General features: G+C 36.9%; 1 protein-coding gene across 3 annotated transcripts; it reads right to left on the bottom strand.

The window, feature by feature from the left end:
* Nucleotides 1-684: 684 nt before the first annotated feature.
* Nucleotides 685-20,102, bottom strand: LOC131791935 (uncharacterized). 3 transcript variants are annotated; one of them, XM_066167565.1, is made up of 13 exons: nt 18,053-20,102; nt 14,113-15,305; nt 11,914-11,959; nt 9,793-9,913; nt 8,249-8,604; nt 7,607-7,833; nt 6,901-7,193; nt 5,770-6,096; nt 5,167-5,323; nt 4,018-4,057; nt 3,115-3,222; nt 2,629-2,736; nt 685-2,018 (listed from the first exon to the last, which is right to left on the bottom strand). In XM_066167565.1, exons 1-13 carry the CDS (start codon nt 19,737-19,739, stop codon nt 1,708-1,710), a joined length of 4,974 nt encoding a protein of 1,657 aa, XP_066023662.1. In that variant the 5' UTR covers nt 19,740-20,102; the 3' UTR covers nt 685-1,707. The 3 variants fall into 3 exon arrangements, with proteins under 3 accessions (XP_066023662.1, XP_066023664.1, XP_066023663.1); XM_066167567.1 differs by having other exon boundaries at nt 14,251-15,305; nt 18,053-20,101; XM_066167566.1 differs by lacking the exon at nt 3,115-3,222.
* Between the last annotated feature and the right edge of the window lie 417 nt (nt 20,103-20,519).

The following is a 20,519-nucleotide window of genomic DNA, read 5'->3' as shown; positions in this document are numbered from 1 at the left end:
TAGAGGATAGTTGGTTTAAAGATATGTACATTGATATGCAATTACAGCATAGGTCTTTCCAGCCAGAGCAGTTGAAAGAGGAGAATTTAAACATCGACACGAGTTGAAAAGTGACTTTTCTTTTTAATTTTCAACGCTTATCAGAGGAGTTTGACAGGTTAGAGAAAAAATCGTTGAAGTAAACAGTCATAAATGGCGATATCAGGAGAAGGTATAAGAGATGCTAAGCACGATTCTGGATTCTTTCTGTCTAAACCAAAATTAACAAACACGCGCAATTAAATATCATGTCAACCGATACAGACATCTAGGGAAGAAAACATTCTACATTCTGGACAATCCGTTCAAACCATAAGGAATGTAAACGAAAGTCTTCAGCTGCTTGAAAATACCGCTGACTAGCATGCATGTTGATATGTTGATCACTTTGCAAGTTGTGAGAATATCGTCTTTCCGTCCCACATCTAGATAATTCATCGAGAGCTAGTGCATAGGAATTTCTAGTAAGTTGAAGAGCTGGAAAATAAACTGACTGGAGCTCTTCTTTAAGGCTTGGCTATATAAATCTATATTATATTTGATGGGGACAACTCGTCGTAACAGGGGTGAACTTGTTGTTGAACTTTCAATGGGGCGAAACCTCTATAAACCACAAAGAATCATGGGAGTTAAGCCTGAGAAAGAGACATTTTTTATTTGATTTTTGCTGAACTTTCACACTTTTTAAGAACAAAAAGGTAGCTCAGCATCTACAAATTTTATTCTAAGGCCGTTACACGTTTTATGCTCATCCACCACACTGAGACGAGGGGAGTCTCACTCTATAAAAAATTACGCTGTTACTTCAAGCTAACCACAAACGATAAATTCAACTCCAACAGTGTCTAGCATCTAATTTTTCCTTACAGTGTCGACCTAAGTCAAAAATTAAGAATACGAGAATATAGTAACTGATCACTAACTTAAGAAGCTCTTAATTGTTAAACCAATTCTCTATGTCTGTTCCTTAGGAAATGCACAGAGAACAGTAAGGAGAAAATGCATTCTAATGTCAAGCTGTGAAGTATGAGATGAGATGCTTGAGGGTAGTAATGTACTTCACATGCTCTGGACGATAGAGCTAAACAATAAATACTTCGTCACAGTTATATGGTCAATAACACGGGCTCAAGCGTTCGAGGTTAAAATTCAGCGGAATTTGCGGCGAAAAATAGGGCTGGCATTTTGAACTAAGGCATTTTGTTGTCGTTGAAGGCATTTTCCTATATCTAGTGTTTTTAAGAAGAAAATTAAATTTTGAAAATATCTAGAGGGTGCAGAAAGTTTTTGGAAGTTATTCTATAAAAAAGCAGCTAGGAAAAAACGCCTAGAATCTGTAGCATAGAAAATCAAACGTGCAAACGACTCAAAATTCGGAAACAACTCGTTTTCCGCGCCAAAGCGTAGCGCGTGCGCAGACGTTATTCAGCTCTGGTCTGTAGTTCTGGACGTCTGAGTGAATTCCGACCTTAGTATTCTTTAGTTAGGGGTTCTTGAGTGCAAAAATGCGAGTAAATATCTTTTCTTTAGAGATAATTTTTTCCCTATCTTGAGTCACAAGGAAAACGAACGACTTACTAGGCGCGAATGCTCGACACAGACGCTCTTTGGAGTACTCACAAAGATATTTGACGTAATGCAGAAAAGATCAGTCTTTATATTATAAGACTAAGATGAGGCATTGCCTTCAACCTTATCGCAACAAAACTGTTCTGCTAGACGTTTACATTTCACCAATTTGTGACACAAAGCATCGTTCAAAACTGTGTAAGTGGCTTTGCTGCCTTGTTCTTGTTTCCAACCCATTAACATGTTAAGAGCTTTATCTTCCAACTTCGTTTTGTCTTCATCATAGCTACTTATTGCAGCTTGGTTGAATCCCAGGCGTCTTCCTAATTTGTCCCATTTTTCTGCAAGTTCCCTAGACAGATATTCCAACTCCTCATCTGATGGTTCACCATCTTTAACCAAATAGATACCTGAGGATAACAACGGAGGGAGAATAAAAAAAATAGAAAACGGGTGCTTCAAGGATTTGGTGAATAGCGAACAGTCCTGAAGAAAGGCGAGTTCTCTCTTTTGTAAAATTTAATACCGTATCGTCGGCCCTAGAGATTGTCAAGCTTGGGCGAGGAGACATTTGCAGCAGCAGGGGAATCATTTTCCCAACCCATAATAATAATAATAATAATAAAAAACGCTTAGAACGTTTTGCAGACTCATTATTTATTTCTGACCTCTTATTTCGTGTATGACCCGACAAACATCATGTAAATGGAGGTCATTAACAACGTCTCCTAGCCGGTCTCCAGCTGCTAATGCTGGAATAGGTGATAGTTGTTCGAGATACATGAGTGTTGGATTAGTCACCGGATAGCGCCCAATTTTAATTCGTTATTTTTTATTCTCTTCCACACCCAGTTGTAATGTGGCACATTGTAACTGGGTGTGAAAGATGTTCAATAAATATAATGCCAGTCTTTCTGCATAAAACAAATTTTACCATAGATAAACGTGAAGCAGCGATATGCAAACTTGAAAAAATACAAAAAAGAAAATCCATCGCAACATTTTCAATCTCGGTACTACCTGCAGATTGGCGTATCTTCTTCCTTGGAGCCGCAACAAGGCTGTGTGACGATGATTTTACATTTGAATGCTTTACAACTGAATGTTTCACACTTTGGGCGGAAATACCTGCATAATAATTGAGTTAATGAGATGGCTGGGTTGAGAACTAACCCAAGAGTTATGGCGTATGGCCCGACAAACATCTTGAAAATGGAGGTCATTAACAATGTCTCCTGGCTAGTCTCCAGCTACTAATGCTGGAATAGGTAATAGTTGTTAAAGGCACACGGGTGTTGGATTAGTGATAGCGCCCAGTTTTAATTCCTTATTTTTAAATAACATTTGCATTATAAGGAGGTCTAAAGGATGTCTAATAAATATAATACCAGCCTTTCTGCATAAACAAATTTCACCATAGATAAACATGTAACAGCGATATGCAAACTTGAAAAAAACTACAATAAAAAGGAAAGTCCATCGCAACATTTTCAATCTTGGTAATACCTGTAGATTTCCGTTTCCTCTTCCTATGAGCCGCAACAAGGCTGCTTGACGATGATTCTACTTTTGAATGCTTTACAATTGAATGTTTCACACTTTGGGCGGATATACCTGCATAATAATGGAATTAATGAGATGGCTGGGTTGAGAACTAACGCAAGTGTAAGGGCGTATGGCCCGACAAACACCTTGAAAGGAGGTCATGAATGTTTCTCACTTTGGGCGGAAATGCCTGCATAAAAATGGGGTTAATGACATGGTTGGGTTGAGAGCGAACGCAAGTGTTATGGCGCGTATGGTTCGGAAACAATGGTTTGGTGATCCTGGACTGCGATCGTGCAGGTAAGACCCAGCCTTCACGACTTAGAGTAGTAAGTTTTGTCAATTTCTTTTCTAGGTAATAATGAGCACTAACAAATTTGAAAAATGGGGCTGTTATAATAAAACATAGTCGCAAAGGGTTTCTTACCGTTAAAGTGACTCCATTATTTTAGGGATATAACCAACGGAATAATATTTCAGAAAATTACAATTCTTTGTGTCTTTCCTAACTGAGCTGTTTTGCGCTTTACTCGTTTCCAGTATCAAATTCCTTACAAGGAAGGACAAACCTACTGTGAAGGTCTGGATCGAGTTTACTGATACGTAATAGACAAGAAGCGATCACTGTCGAGTGTGGTAGAGCATGTCCTGATGTATTAACACATGAAGTAAGGCAGATTATTATGACTTTCCGTTGAGAACACGTTGCTTTGTCACTAAATGCTACATTTTCAAAACCCACAGAGCCTGCATTTTTGAGTTTGCATATTTTCGAACAATGATGGCTGGTCTAGTAAACTTTACTAGACCAGCCATCATTTTATTCGAACGACAACGAAACCAACGACAAAAACAACAACTTACTACTTTCTTCTTCAGGATCAAAGGTGGCAGGAACATGACCCTAAATGGTGGAGGGAAAATTCGCAATATTACGGGTGCGTATGGAGCAAATAGAAATGAGGAAATAAGGAAAATTACTAAATAACAAGAAAAAGAAAAAACAAAGAAGAAGAAAGCAGAGGCATGGAAAGTGACCTCAAAGCAACTGAAAAATAAAAGTAGTACACTAAATTAAAAACTTTTAATGTCTTATATGTTCCTGTACGATTTCCTTTGGGCAGGACATTTCTTTACCTATACGACATTCATCATACTTCTGTTTCCAGTGATTCGTCCTCAATAAGGTCGTGCTACCTTAAAATGACTTCATGATGTTACTCGGAAACCTTTTGATGGCGAATTTTGCAAGACTATTGTCGACTCAGCAGTGCCTCTAACCCGAAAGGACTATTTTTCAAGAAGAAACCTGCCGCTTTCCAGATTACCACTGATATAAAAAGAAAAAATCTGGATCAAAGGATCGGAAGGCCGAATCCTAGTTTGCCGCTTTATTTTCTTAAGTATTCGCTGGATTTGTTTTGGTGAAATGAATACAGTAGAGGTTATCCCACTCATTTTAAATTTCATATTGAGCGTGTAAGAAACATTAACAAGCAATAATAATTACTGGAAAGGTAAACATATTTATATCCGAGTGGATCGAAAACTCATGCCACCAAATTAGTGTCTCTGGAAATTATATGGGTGTGGCCACATGCTTTTCACTGCCAGGTACACCCTAAATTTCAATCCAAAAGACTGTAATCTCTAAAACGTATGGTTCAGTGGGGCAACAGGATTAACATCCAATATTCAGAACAGCTTAAATTTATTTGTCGACAAGCTGCTGAAGTTGCAAGGCAATTGGGAGATGGAAATTGCAGAATCTATGTATGTCGAAGAGAGCCTCGAGAAAAAGCTGCAAGTGTAACTCTTTGACTTTACTTTACATTATAATCGTCCTAATACTTTAATGAAATAAAAGATATTTCACCACAAATACTTTGTTTGGTTGAGTTCCAAGCATTCTGGGAAGCGATTTACGACAGTACAATTTTTGTTTATCCACATAGTTTGTTTCAGTGAATGAAAATGCAGATGTATGCATTTAAACAGCAGTATCGTAAATACCTGTGTTGGAGATCTTGGAATGATGGGCACTTTACATATTATTGGGAAATCATTTCTCTCCTTGCCTCCTAGCAGTTTTAGGAAGTCGACTTGCAGATCACTCGGGTCTTTAATACTAACACGCAGAAACTCGTGAGCATGGTGCTCACTGTGGAACCTCGCATAAATAAGGGAACAAAAGTTTAGATGGATATCAACTTTTTTCCTAGGTTTCTAGTATAGTGGATTTAGCAAATCACTTAAATTTGCGTCTTTGCAAGCGGCAAAAACACTCGTTAAGTTATTTTGACTTTCTTCCTGGTCAAACTCAGTGAAGGAATCACTTACTTAAGGAACTTATTTAACTTTACAATGCTGAAGTGTAAATTTCTCTTAGATTTTGAGCTTTCTAAAGGTAAGAAGTTAGAATGGATAATTTAGATCCCTTCGTGAAACAGACTTGTGACCTTAAGCCGGGAGACCATAGGACAGAGCCGCTTTCTCAACCCTCCTCTTAGTTGCAGCTTAGTTACAGAGGCAGAGTCACTATGCCTTTCTACATTATTTTACGAATGAGCGGATCATGAGGACGGAACGATGAAACGTAACAGTGCTGGTACTTACTTTAAGACGATGTCCTCTACATTTCCCGCTCCCTGCACTTCAAATCCATTTGATAGAGACACACATGTTTCATCACCGCTAGACAGCGGTTTCTTCGAGGTTCCTTCTCCTTGCATATTCACACAATATGTTGAGGAAATATCGCTATTCACTAAGGACCTTAACTGCTGCGGGAAACAAAACATATTCAAGACGTATCTCGAGGGTACTACATCATTGCATAAGCAAGCTAAAAACCCAGCTTGATGTTTCATGGTTCCATCGCATAGGAGCGAGGCATATTTCCATGGAATGCTGGCGGACGTCTTCAACAACCAGGGCCAAAACCTGAAAGAGAATGGCAGGAAACTCTACACGACATGAAAAAAAAACACACACACACACACACGTTTAAAGAGGTATGTACACTTTTGTAAATGTTGACCGCTTGAGAAGAAATATTTGCTAGAGGGAAATAATCCCTCGACAAGTACCATGACCTTTTTAAAGTATCCACCCGAGTCAGTTACCTAGCTCAAAACTAATCAACAAGTCCGGTTTTTGAACTTCGCAAGAGAGAAACTATTTCCAATGAGACCTTTTGATTTTAAAGCCAGCTTGAATAACCTGGGGAAGCTCGAGAGACGCGCCAAATGTTGAGAGAGAGTAGGAGGAGGAAGAGGAGGGGGAGGAAAACGAGGAGCAGAGGGGGTGGGAGGGGGTTATTTTACTCACAAGTAGGTATACCTCATTTGTGGAAAGCGCTGCATGTTAAAACAACAGATTTCAAACGTTTGTATACGACTTACACTGTGGAGCAGAACAAAAGCTCATATATAATTTTCACTGGATGCTTGTTATTTTTAACAACTCCATTCACTTGCCAGTGGGATCAAAATATCTCAAAAATTAGGCGTATAATTTGGAAATGGTCCTCACGGCCTTAAATCTGTGTTAGTTTACTCTTTTGCACTCATCATCACATTCAAACCCATAGCATATGAATTGACGAAATTTGGAGTTTCACAGCAATTGCAAAGCGAACTTCTGGTTTCTAAAACTAATGGTTCACTTCGAGAAATGCAAAAAAAAAAAAAAAATTAACTGCATACAGTTTATAAAATAATAATGCGGTCTACACATTCATCTTACCGGCAGAAAGTTTTGACATGAAACGTCACTATTCCACCTCTAAGGACTACAGGCATATCCAAATGATCTGTGATATCCGTCCATTCTTGTGATTCCTCTCTCGCATTGAAATGTAGTATCTTCACTTGACCTGAATGCAGTTCCGCTGGCTCTATTCCACCGTCTGTGAGTACCAACGGGAGGCTGATTTTCGCTGGCGCTGACAGCGTCACATTGTTTGAGCACGAAATGTGAAGAATCGGACCAACAAACATTCCTTCCGCATCGTGGTCGATGGTTGGCGCTTCTTGCACCTCAAATTAAAAGAGCCAAAACAATCATATCAAAAATTTATGATAACCCAAGGTACTCTTGTTAGCTACCAGTAGTTTGCCAAATGAAATAGGGACGATAAATAGATTTGATTAAACATTTTTTTTTTCAGCTAAAATCTATGCACTCTATACTAACATGATAGTTTTCATAAAATCCGCTATTGGCCGTAATTAAGGTCAAAGCATTTGATTTTATATCAAGGTAACATCCTCTCGGCAATAACTTGGTTTTTTTGTCATCACCATCTAAGTCTTTTGAAACAAATGATCGATATAGTAATAATGATGTGAATGCTAACGATAATGATGGCAATAAATTTCATCATTATTATCATCATCATCTTATCATCATCATTATTATTTCTTACAAATGCGACATCGGGTGTAAATACCTTTAGAGTTAAAGAAAAGTCTGTATCGGCAGGCAAAGAATTCCATGGAATCGCAACACTAACATTTGGATAGTCTGGTAGTGAACAGATAAACTCAGAGGTCTTAGACGTAGGCTTAGGAAAGACAAAAGACTTGAGGCGCCAGACTGCTGCAAACGAGGAAAACCACCTTTTCGAGCAAGAAGCTTCAGCGGAAGGGCACGTCCAATTGGGGACGGTTGGATTTACTGTAATATATTGATATTATTAGTAATGCTGTAATACATATCATTAGTTATGGTTACTACTTAAATCTTTCTAACAGAGAGGTCTGTGTAAGAGAATCTCGACCACGACATAAAGATACTGTTAATAACGTTCCTGTAGGTATAATCCGTGTCAATTATTACTTAGTCCCTATTAGCCAAGCTGAAGGTCTGTATGGGAGAACTTCCATGTTGTTATTCTAATCCATTCTAAGTTTTGCCCGAGAACATACCACCATGAAGCTGTAAATGTCGATCTGGAATTACGTGCACTAACCACTAAGCCGGCTGTCCATCTCCCTTAAATGATCCTAACAATGGATTGAGATATTAGCAAGAAGTATATGGAATGATACTTGTGGATGGATCTCATCGGTGAAATTTATCATTTCAGTACCTGACGAATGCCAAATGTTTTTTGTCTCCAAATCCTCCCACTCGTTGTATTCGGAGTCAACTAACTGCTTGATAACCACCTCGTACCCTTTGAAGTTAGAGGCACTGTGCAAGAAAGCTACATCTATGCTTCCCGAATCATTTTCCATGAACTCCAGATCAGGTGGGCCATCATGAGACAGTTCAATGACATTGCTTACCAAGAGCTCATTACTACCAATGGGCGGAGAAAGGGCTGCGGGGGTCCATAATGAACATGTTGTGGTCAAGGATTTTGTTCTCGCTCCAAGGTTAAATGTGATGGATGCACCAGCTTTTGCAAGATTCCAGGTCTCTGACTCGTCTACAATTTTACCTCTGAAATAATCACAAAATTACATTTAACGAGCCTTTGTTTGAGTGAAAACGCTTATCATGTTTCTTCTTGAATGTAAAGTGAATTTCTCTTTCAAGATGGTTTTGCAGCTCTTTAAACTCGGTCTCATCAACTTCAGTGGTGGGCTATCTTTATGTAGAGCTAATTGGTTGTCTGTATCTTACTCCATCGGCGAAAAGCTTATGCATAACGTAACATTTTGATATTTTATGCTCGAGGGTTGACATTCCGGATGTGATGTCACTATTAAATGACCAAATCACGAAGGTGCAGTCTGCTTCGTTGGGCAAGGCCAAAATGGCGTCTTTTATACCTTTTTTGCGGGTCAATATGTGACAGAATCAGGTTTTCTTTTGAAAAGTTATTAGTCCTCTGCAGGAATGCTAAACTATAATAATACCGCAGTTAAAGAGTAAATTATTAGCAACCTAAGACTACCCTTTCTATAGGGCTATCGTTGTACAAATAACGTAGGACAGATATTTGGGAAGAACTTAAAAGGCTTTAGATCACCGGACTATAGCCAATACAACGCTTCCGAATGTCACGAATTGAGAGTACCTAATTCAGTGAAGCAATGATTCTTCTAAATAAGTGTGGACTTATTTTTATGGAATAAATTGTAGGTTTTTGAACAATTGTAGTGCAAATTGTATCTGAGCTATCTCATCAAGTAAGAGAATCAATAACATTCTATTTAAAATTTTATGAACAGCATTCAAAATAGCCATTCTTTTCTTTATCCCGAAATTTTCAATTGTGCATGTGACCATCATGGTTCATTCTACTCAGGGAAAGTTTTTCTTTTATTAAGCTCAGCTTAATATGATTGTTATGTCGCTAATGTGCATTGCACGCAAATATTCGCAAATCATGTTAACCCTTTACACCCTGACATCATGCAGTTTTTATTTTCTCCAAACTATTCGGAAAACATTTCTTAAGTTGCTGACGAGAAGTCTTTTGACAATCTAGAGCTGCATTGGAGGGTGATCATTTTCTTTATTTTTCTGACCTTAAAGTTTGATTCAGGGGTGATGTTGTGAGGAGAAACTGCATAGTAGCCACCCTTAGGGCAATTATATAACTTATTAATTTTTTGTGTATATATGTATATATAATTCCACCAACGTGGGATAACAGAACGACTACATGCAAATGAACTGCACCTCTTGATGACAGTCTTTCTTTCATCCACTTTTCTTGCAGCCTCCTCCTTCTGGCGACCGTCTGGATCAGTTGATCTGGAGGAAAATTCTTCTACCTCAAGTGACTTATCTTCTTCTGGAGCTATGTGATTAGACAAAAAAAAAGGCATGTTCTTTCTCAATCCAGGAAAGATTTGTAATAAGTCGTTTAGCAACCAAGGTAACTGATGAGATGATTGAACATAGGATAGTTTGGTGTCAGCAACCGAACTGATAATGTAAAGTGGGGATTCTGGAGCTGGCTTTAGCCTCTGTCAGAGCGATTTACTCTGACGAGGGCTAAGCTTCTCAAATGTTCTTCCAATATCTTCCAAGTGGGTTTATCATGTTATATAACGCAGGAAAATATGTTATATTGCTTTTATGAAGTAACTATCAGCAAGGTTTAACTGCGAAAAGAGTGAATTTATGATCGATTTTGTGATCAATTAAATGATGCTAAATACAACCCTCAAAAAGCGCGAGAGACCAATCAAGGCGCCTGAAAGAAAATTTACAATCCGCAAGGACACAATATTAACAACTGAACAATTGAATAGATGAGCAGAAAATATGAAGGAAAAGTAAGAAAAATCGTGGCAAAGAAAACGACGCCTCACGCAATGCGTTTCTCTTGAAGGGTACTTCAATTTCAACACAAGAAACGCAAACTCTGTGGTAGTAATCCAGATATGCCGTTCAATCTTTTCCCTTTTATCTAAACTGCTTTTATTGCCTCTGTTTTAATAGGAGCTTACAAAAACATCAAAATTAATAGCAAGCTCTTCAACGCTTAGATATAGCGAACACTTTTAAAATACAAGCTTTCAGCGCGCATGCTACACGAAGAGATCATAAACTCCAAATTGCATATTGAATGTATGAAGCTATGTTGATTGAAGGCACTCTGGTTCGGTTTTCGTTCCGATTGTAAATAAGACCTTTTGGAAAAATTTTTGAAAGAAAGTCCCTTGCTATAAATATAATCGAAACCATTAATACTTAATCAGAAGTTTTGAGAAATAACTCAGATCTCAGAAGACATCAAATGTGGTATTTTAACCCAACCACTTTTTGTTTGTTATCTTACTCTAAAGTCATCAGTTTCACTGAATTACAATTCTGATTTTTTGCCAAAAAAGTTGAATCATCACCAATTTACTGCGCGAAGCGTGGTAACGAGTACTGATGTCGCTGAGGAGTCTGGGGAGAGTAAACATTTTATTAAAGATGGCGGACTGCTAGACAATTGTGAGGATTAGTAGCGGAGGACTTTAGAGGGGATGACTGCTAATTTCGGGCCGAACATGTACTACGGAATGTATGTATGAAATCTACGACTAAGCATACCAGTGAAAAACAATTAAGATGTGGGCTTGAAGGAAAAAAATCATCCTAAAACATAAACAGACGACCTTCAAAATAAGACATGGCTTCGAGACCTGGTACCAGACAGCAGTCATTTGTATTACTCTTGCCCAATAAGTGTTATGATTAATTATCACATGAACACAGTCATCCCTTAAAATTATGATTATATTATTATTATGATTACTATTTGTTTTGTTTCGTTACTTTTAGGTGGTGTTGCATTGGGCTTACTGTAACTTGCGAAACGAAACGAAACGAAGCAGTTTGGAAATCTGTTATTTTGAAAAATTCGGAAATCTTTGAAATGGAAATCTGTAATTTTTTATATTAGGAATCTGTAATTTGCGAAATGAAAGTCTCTAATTTGTGAAACGAGAAGCTGTGCGGAAAACTCCATCGGCTGGAGAGATGAATGGGTCATTTCACTAAAAGTGTGGATAGAAATTTTTTTACACAAGTAATAATGCAAGAATTGTATTTTTTTGAAACTTTCAAAATTGCTTGACAAAAGTTAAGCGAAAAGTAGCCGCAGTTCAACCCTTTTGATTATGTATTGTGATCTGTATACACATGTAGCTATGAAAACCTCTTTAGCTCTACATGTCTTCAATTTGGATTGTATACTAGTATTCTAGCCAGAAAAGATTTAGATCTAGAAACAATTAATGCACCTTTACATATTGGTTAAAAGCATGCTACTGAAATATGTCAAACAACTGTAAGGTTTAGTACCTTTTGAGTGTGATGTCACCTCTGGGACTCTCCCATCTTTTACAGCCTGAAAAATGCAAAGTATGGTATAAACACAAAGTATGTAACTTTCATGGTTTGTGTTGTCAGTCAATATAATCCATCAAATGTTTCTACCTGCGCACAATTGGCTTACTTGCATCTCAAGGATTCGTTTAAAATTTGATTGGAGATGAGAGAAGGGACATGTTTGTTTGTTTACCAAGTCATACCTTATAACACTGAAAATTAAACATCCGACACAGCAAACAGTAAATTGTTCGCAAAAATTTTATCCACAAATTGCGAAAATATTTGAAGAGTAATGAAGATGATAGCCTCCATTCGGCATGAAAATATACTTCTATATTTGTCCTTGGACATCATTGTTCCTCAGAGCTCACAGTTTTCCTCAAGCTTCACTCTTTCAGAACTGTTAGCATCCCAGAACAGGTAATGTCTGCAGACAAGTATCCTCGCATATTTGCAGTCAGAATAGAGGCTATTGTTTATATTACAATATACAACAAAATGAATAGCATATACATATTTGTTACATCTATTTTGAAATTACTTGTGATCTACATATTTGTTACATCCATTTTGAAATCACTTTTGATCTATGCAATTTGATCAGCTATCACTGGTGTGATTTATTCACATATTGCACTATTTTATGCTCTAAATTGCATCTTTTTCTCAGCCAGTGAGACAGCTTTACTAAAACACATTAACCAAGCAAGTTTCAAGGCTTGATTTAAAAAAAGGTCAATCAGATTGCAAGAAAATGAGTGACAGCAACTTTATACAAATCAGCACAGACTAAAAAAATATATTAAAGGCTTGAATTCTGCAATTTCAAAATAATGTAATAAAGTGGTATTTGAACTATGTGTTGTAGAATTTTGTTCTGAAATCCTAATTTTGATTCCAAAATTTAATCAAACTTGTGCTGTGTACTCATTCAATTTTGTATGGTTTCAGATCAAATTACACTCCACTCAGTCCAATTACCATTATAAATATTCATATACATTTAAATGTAGTATAACTACATGAACAAGATGACATTGACACTGCAAAGATAGGAGGGCCAGTGGATTCTACATGAACAAGATGACATTGACACTGCAAAGATAAGAGGGCCAGTGGATTCTGTACATATCCAATCACAAATGATGGGACCCTAACAAATATTTGTGGTCAAAGAAAATCAAATCTTGTCATTCTGAGACCTCATGCCCTCAGAATACAACTTGACCTCAGAAAATATCATGAAAATCTCTGTTTTCATGGCCATGAAAAATAGGTTTGAGTGTTTTTTTTTTAAAGAAGTGTTCATATAATTATAATTTTTTACAAGAGGTTTATAGTGGGTGTGAATGCAATCAACTATCAGTTAATTTACCAGTAATTTTGTTGCAATGACCTTGTTTTCATGTGGTGCTTAAATTGCCCATGCTGATGTCATTTTATGTTAAAGCACTGAAATTGATGTTACCAAAAAGTCTTTGGTTATCACATTGTAACTGACCTAAAAAAGTTAAGTTACTGTGTGGTTTTCCTACTTTGTCATGATGAAAGGTTAATCCTTTAACTCCCAAGATCTCATTCATAATTCTCCTTACTGTCTGCCATTTAGCTCCTGTGATGTTAGTTTGGAGAATTTGGTATTGGATCAACTAATAATCCCCTAATCAATATTTTTTTCTATTCTCATCACTTGTCTCCTTGATATTGTACAGATATTGTAAGGTAAAATTCTGTCTTGGTCACTCGTAGGAGTTAAAGGGTTAATTTATTAATACTGTGTCAGTGTAGATAATGTAGAATATGATCTAGAAAATTCTGTAATGTTCTATTGTTTACCATGTTATGTATACCATAAGTCATGCACTTAGTTAACAAATTGAATGCAAGCTGATTTAAAGATAGGATATCATGAAATCATATGAAATGTTATACAATGTTTAGTATTTGTACATACATGTAAGGGGAGCTTATAACAAGCTGTTGTTGTTACCACTTGATAAATTGGCAATAAAGCTTTTTGATGCAGACTACCAGTGACTACGAAAGAAACTTCTAGTAGAGTATGCAGGTAATTTTTGTGATAGGAGATGGATCAAATATACTGTAGAAATAAACTTGTAATCAGTATGGTAGTTAATAAAGAAACAATGTAAGTTAAAACCATAACACCTGTAATTCATTTGTGTATAGTTCCTCCTGCTTGTAATCCTTAAGTTGATGACAAAGGTGTATCATTTGGTTAAGAAGCTTGGTCATTTCTTCCAACATGTAGTGAAGTGTATCACTTTCAGTTTCCAGGTCACATACCTTTTGAAGTTCTTCCCTGGTGGCATTGTACATACCCTCATAGAACCAAAGCTGTTCTTTTTGCAATTCATACTTGTCATTCTCATCACTGACAAGATCCATCAAGGTATCAATAATGTCCTTGTTAGAATCAATAAAAGCAAATCGTGGATACTTTTTCTTTTCTATCCAAAACTGTTTACAAAACTTCAAAGCATCTTTTCTAAATGTTTGTTTCCTTTCTCCATTCTTCAAAAAGTCACACATGTCCTCCACACCAGTGATAATTTTTTGCCACACCTCACTGTGGTTCCCAACATCAAGTGACTTCTCCATCTCCCATGCTTCAAGGTAAAGTTTCAAGGCTCCATCATAATCTTGCAAGCGGTGCTGAAGGATAGCTCGTTGGAAAATGCTGCGCACCATAAGTGGGTGATTTTTGAGAAGTTTCTTCCTAATGTTGTAAGCACGCATTGCAGGTTCAGCTGCTTCTGAATATTTCTCCTGCCACAGAAGGGCATTGGCAATTTCTCTGCAAAAGTGCGCTTCATCGCCTGAACCTGAAAGATTGAGTTCTTCCAGAAGTCTCAATGCATCTCTGTAATATTCAACCGCCTTGTCATACTTTTGGAGACCCTGATATGCTGTGCCAATTTGGTGCTTGTACATTGGCATATGAACATGATACTCAGAGCCAGCCAATTTCTTTTGCATGTTGTAGGCTTTTTCATAGAACTCAAGTGCTACCGTTGGCTGGTTAAGGCGGGAGTAACAATTTCCAACAGCATTGTAGCACCTTGCCAAATCTGTATGCTCTTTTAGCAGCTCCTCTGAGAATGTCAAGGACAACTGCAAGCTTTCAAGAGCTTTCTTGTAATCAATGTTTCTCCAAAGGATTTCACCTTCAGTGTGCAAATAAAGGGCTTTAGTGAGCTTGAAAGTGTCAGTGGATTGATCTTCAACTTTCTCCATTGAACCCAAAGCTTCCTTCAGTACTTCAAATCCTTTCTCTGTTCCATGAATGTCTGCAACTTGCAAGGCTTCCCAGCACTTTAGCTGTGTTCTACCAAGAGAACCTATTACATAAAAATCTTATTGAGAATTGCATTCATTCTTAATGATTAGAGTGTTTTTCAATTGAGTGTTTTAAACCCAAAACCAAGGTAATTACCATGGCCAGTTAAAAGAAAGGCAAACACCTTTAAAAGCCAACTAAAATAAAACCAACCAAACACCTAAAGTGCGGAATAATGCAAGCAACCAAGTTGTGATTGGTTTAACTTTTGCACCTGATTGGTTTAGAAAGTGCAGGTGCAAGAAACTTGTGCAGCTGCAAGATTTCTGGACCGATCACAGAGTAAAGTAAGCAAAAATAAAACAATCCAGAATTGCCCCCCACACTCATGGAAAATTTCTCTAGATCATGGTTATTACTTTTAATTTGTTTGTTAACCAACTTTAACTCTCAAGTTCTGATTGTTAATTATCTCCTTTAGGTGCTAATATAAACATCTCCCTCCAAATTAGTCATGAGAATTTGTTGTTAGCTGACAAGATAACTTTTATCTGATAAGTTTTTGTATTCTTATTACCTGTATGCTTGAACATGTATTGATATTATGGGGAGAAGTTACATGTTTATCATTACTGAGAGTTAAAGGGTAAATGTTTCATTTGCTTTTTTTGTTTGTTTCTTGTGTTTGCCTTTGCTTTATGAGTCCAATTGCATCTTAGATACTTCTAGTTCTAAACAAATAATTTTGTCATTGGCAGCATGCAATCTCTGTCTAACTATACATAGTGTTGTAAATAGTTCGGATAATTAACATATTATAAATGTTCTGACACTAATGACCATAATATTGGAATTAGAAAAACAATAGAAAGCAAAAAAAGAGAAAAAAAAATCAAATTGTTACAAAAGGAATACCAAATGAACATAAAGTGGTATGAATTCCCAGCTGGTGAGAAGTAGTTTGGTTGCCCTTTTAGAACAGATTTCAATAACAAATCTGGTAAGTAGCAGATATCATACTTTAATCTGATACCATCACTTTACATTAAGTCCAGCAGTTTGACCACTTCACCTCAGTGCTGCCTCCTGTCTTTCATGTGTTAACAGCTATGGTACTGGTTATAAGCTTGAAGTTTTATAAGGCAGCACTAAAATAGATGAATTGTAACCAAAATTTTAAAATAAATTTTATAACTCTGGAATAAAAACATTCCACTTCCGATAAGCACATAGTACCACAATGAATGCTTAATTTAAATGGTAGTCAGAAGTTTTAACTTTTAACTCAAATGGGGCAGATGAGTGTACTATTCAAGTCTTTACAACTTCAGCAACTTAGAAACACAAAATCTACCCATTCATTCTAATCTCTGACACTGCAAGATGCATTACATTCACATTTAAGTTGTTCAAGAAATATAAGTTAAAAAAATTTTACTTTTAGTGTCAGCTCTCTCAGAAGGATAAACATTTTAAGTTACTATGAGTTTTATTATTTTTTTATTTTTTTGAACATTGAATCTAAATTATTTGGTTTATAGTAATGAGGTAACAGGATTTACTAGCTAAAGGATGGACTAGTCTTTAACTTGATGCTTTAAAGCAGATAACAAATATCTAAAACGACAGGACCAATTGTCATCACAACTCTACTTTTTTTGAATTTTTGAAACATTGAATCTATAAATTATTTTATTTCGTTATGAGGTAACAGGATGTACTGGCAAAAGGAAGGACTAGGCTTTAATGCAACCCATTAACTACCATGAATGACAAAAACAGAATTTCTCCTTACAATATCAATACAATGAGAATAAAGAACTATATCAATTAGGGGATTATTAGTTGATCCAGTGCCAAATTCTCTGAACTATAACATTACAAGAATTATATAGCAGACAGTAATGAGAATTAATAATAGCATCTTGGGAGTTAAAGGGTCTATGCTTTCAAGCAAATTATATGTTTGCATGTATTTAGCACAATAGAACCAATTGTCATGGCAACTCTACTTTTCAACAGCTGCATTTTAAGTGCAACAGATGAATTAACTCATTTTCTCCTATGAGTGACTAACATCTAATTTTCCCCTAAAGCATCACACTTGTGTTTCCCCGACTAAAGAAGCTCTTGATAATTTGTAAAAAAAAATTCTCCTCCTCAGGATCTTAGAAAATATTAAAAGAACAGTATGGAGAATATACATACTGATGTTAGGGTGTAAAAAGGTAAACCCTTTAATCTTCACAAGTGATTAACATGAAACTTCTCCCTTTAATATCCATACAATATTCAGGAAACAGGTAATGAGAATATTCAAACCTATCAGGTAGAAGCTGCCATCTTGATCTAGCACCAAGTTCTCATAACCAATTTACAAAGAAATATTTAGTAAGTAGAGGGGAGAATTAACAATCAGATCTTGGGAATATTCAAACCTAACAGGTAGAAGCTGCTATCTTGATCTAGCACTAAGTTCTCATAACTAATTCACAAGGAAATATTTAGCAGCTAAAGGGGAGAATTAAACATCAGATCTTGGGAGTTAAAGGTTAAAACATTCATCATATCTGTCAGCAGAACATGATTATGAATTTTTGCATTATTATTAAAGCTGAAATACTTAATTCCACTTTTAGGAGTGGAAATATTTTTCCAATTGTTAATTTTACCCATGTCTATGAGCTACTGATATGACTCTTGACAAAATGTCTCCTAGACAACATGAGAATCATTATTCAATTTCTTCCAATTAAATATGACACAAAAGACAAGCATTAGGACAATCAGATCCGTTATGACCCTTACCTGATTTTCCATCATCTTCACACATCTCAGCCCAGGAATGAAACAGGGTAACTATTTTGCCTTCAGTCAGCATTGCCATAAAAAGTGATGCAATTAAAGCATTCTCATGAAATTCACCTGGAACTTTGAAATATTCTGGTTGTAAGGAGATCTCAAGAACAAACTCATAATTTGCCCTGTCAGTGTCAAACAAATGAAATGCTTTGACATACTCGGGATCTATAAGTTTCGCTATTTTCTTCATCCTGGACATAAAGAGTTCGTAATAGCGTCCCTTTGCTTTCATGTAGGCTGCGAAAAAGTGTTTGTCACTCTTGATACTGTCAGCATACTTTTGTAAGAGTGGATGAATGTCATATTTCCTCTCTTTTGCTTCTTCATCGACTACAGAAATTATTGCACTGGCCACAAGACCCTCTAGCTGTGCAAGAGCCTCTGATTGGTCAATACCGAGAACTTCGGAAGCTGTTGCCACAGAGAATGGCCCATGAAACAAGGAAATTACTACTGCAGTCACTTTTAAACGGTCACTTGGAAGTGTAGCAAACATTTCTCTAATTACAGATATCTGACCTGCATCAACTCCTTCTTCTTCAAAACTAACTGACATTTCTTCAGCATCCTCGTGCACTTTTGATTTCTTCGGAGTAGCAGCAACTTCAGCAATAAGGTCATCGGCAGATTTTCTTTCCTGGCGCAAAATAGCACCCATTCCTTTGAGAACAATTGGGAATCCTTTGGAGATGCCGATTAGATTATCTTTCTGGTGGACTTGAACACCAGTTGATCCCGCAGGAAAAAGAATTTTCTCTGAAGATGACGTTTTTAGAGACTTCACTTTAAAATTATCCACCAGTTTGGCATTTGTGAACTCAATCCTCGATGTGAGCAGCAGCTTTAATGCACATCTTTCTCCTTTGCCATCAAGTTCGAAAAGTTGTTCGAGGAACTGTACAAAGTCTTTTTTTAGGCTCTTCCTATCCATTTCTTGTCCTGTGGCAAACCGGTCCACATTATCGAGCAAGAACAGAACGGAATGCCCCCCACTTTTCAAATCTTTGATCTTATCGTGAACTTTTTTTACAACATAGTTCAGGTTCACGAAACCGACTGGAACAGAAAGGTCAAGGGAACTAAGGATGTGGTAATACATCGCTTTTATACTCTTAACTTCTCTAAGATCAAAGACTCGATAATTTCCTCGCCACTGTGAGCAAACTTCGTTGGCGAGTCTTGTCTTTCCAACACCGGAAGACCCAAATAAGTTTAAAACTGGGACCTCTTTTGACTCCAGTTTTTCGGTGATCTCCTTAATGTCATCGTCCCGCCCTTGAAATTCCTCCTCTTTAACAGCTGGACGAGAGGCCTTGAACTTTCTTATAGCTTCTTTGATCAGTTCTTCTTTGCTCGATTTCGGAGCAACGTAGTCTTCGATTAGTTTCACTTTGCCTCCAGACACATAGCCATGCTTCGCAAGAAGTTGTAAACATTGCAATAAATCTTGACTTCTTAGCGAATTAAATTTGCCTCCATAGTTATTTTTCAAAGATTGCACAACATTTTCCGACTCTGTGCGGTCAAACTTCGGAGATATGTCTTTGAACAGATGTTGTAATTGCAAACGGCTCTCTATAGCGACGGCCGCCATCTTAATTTGATTGCGGCTAAACATAGACAGCCCCTTCATTATGTCACGCGATCTTCTCACGCAACCGAAAGTGACACGAAGGTTCTATATTGGTGGCGTCTAAGATTTCGATAATAATTGATTGCTGCCTGATGACGATATAACTACTCACTATGATTCCATAACTCGCCCTTTTTAGTTATTTTGTTTTCATTGATGCATTTATCTACTCTTTTTGGTACTGAAATTAATCTACCGCGGGCACAAGAGATCAGAGAGATGATACACGTCATATGTATTTCGCCTAGATACTCAATATCCTGCTTTAAGGCCCCACTTTTTTAATCTAAAAATTATATATTTTCTTTTTCAAAAGTATAATGCTGAACAAATCACCCATTTGTCGAAAAAAAAAGGCAACAACAAAAAAAAAAAAAAACAAACGCGGTGAGGATGTTTTAAGTAAGCATTATTTTAAAAGTGTCTAACATTCATTATCTTTCTTACAGGGACTGAAAACACTCACAAAAGATTGCATTCCCATCTAATACAAAGGGAATCTTGCGGCATTGAAATTTGAAGCGAATCTCTCCCAAAGGAATGTCTCTGGCTAGCGTGCCTTTTTAAGCCCAAAGGGAAAAAAAAAACTTTATATTGTGAATTCCCAACGCAACGGAAGTAAGCCTCTCGGCTAAATTTTTCTTGGTTCTCCCGGTACCTTGTAAGTTATCACTTCTGACTTAAAACTATAACAATTTAAAGACAAGGAACCTGCATAAAACCAAGAAACTTTAATTCGCGTTCCTCCTGAAGAACCTCTGGAACATACCCTTTACCTCT

This window comes from Pocillopora verrucosa, chromosome 5 (genome assembly GCF_036669915.1).
Source record: "Pocillopora verrucosa isolate sample1 chromosome 5, ASM3666991v2, whole genome shotgun sequence".
Classification (NCBI taxonomy): Eukaryota; Metazoa; Cnidaria; class Anthozoa; order Scleractinia; family Pocilloporidae; genus Pocillopora; species Pocillopora verrucosa.
Note: the sequence above shows the minus strand (reverse complement) of the source record. Positions and strands in the feature narration are given on the sequence as shown.

Bases quoted from the DNA above. Each gene is read 5' to 3' on its own strand.
- LOC131791935 (XM_066167565.1), bottom strand. From the start codon at position 19,739: ATGAAGGGGCTGTCTATGTTTAGCCGCAATCAAATTAAGATGGCGGCC. The intron at 5,324-5,769 runs GTAAGTACCAGC...TATTTATGCGAG, and splicing joins GTAGAGGACATCGTCTTAAA to GTTCCACAGTGAGCACCATG. The intron at 3,223-4,017 runs GTAAGTTGTTGT...ATTATTATGCAG, and splicing joins TGATCCTGAAGAAGAAAGTA to GTATATCCGCCCAAAGTGTG.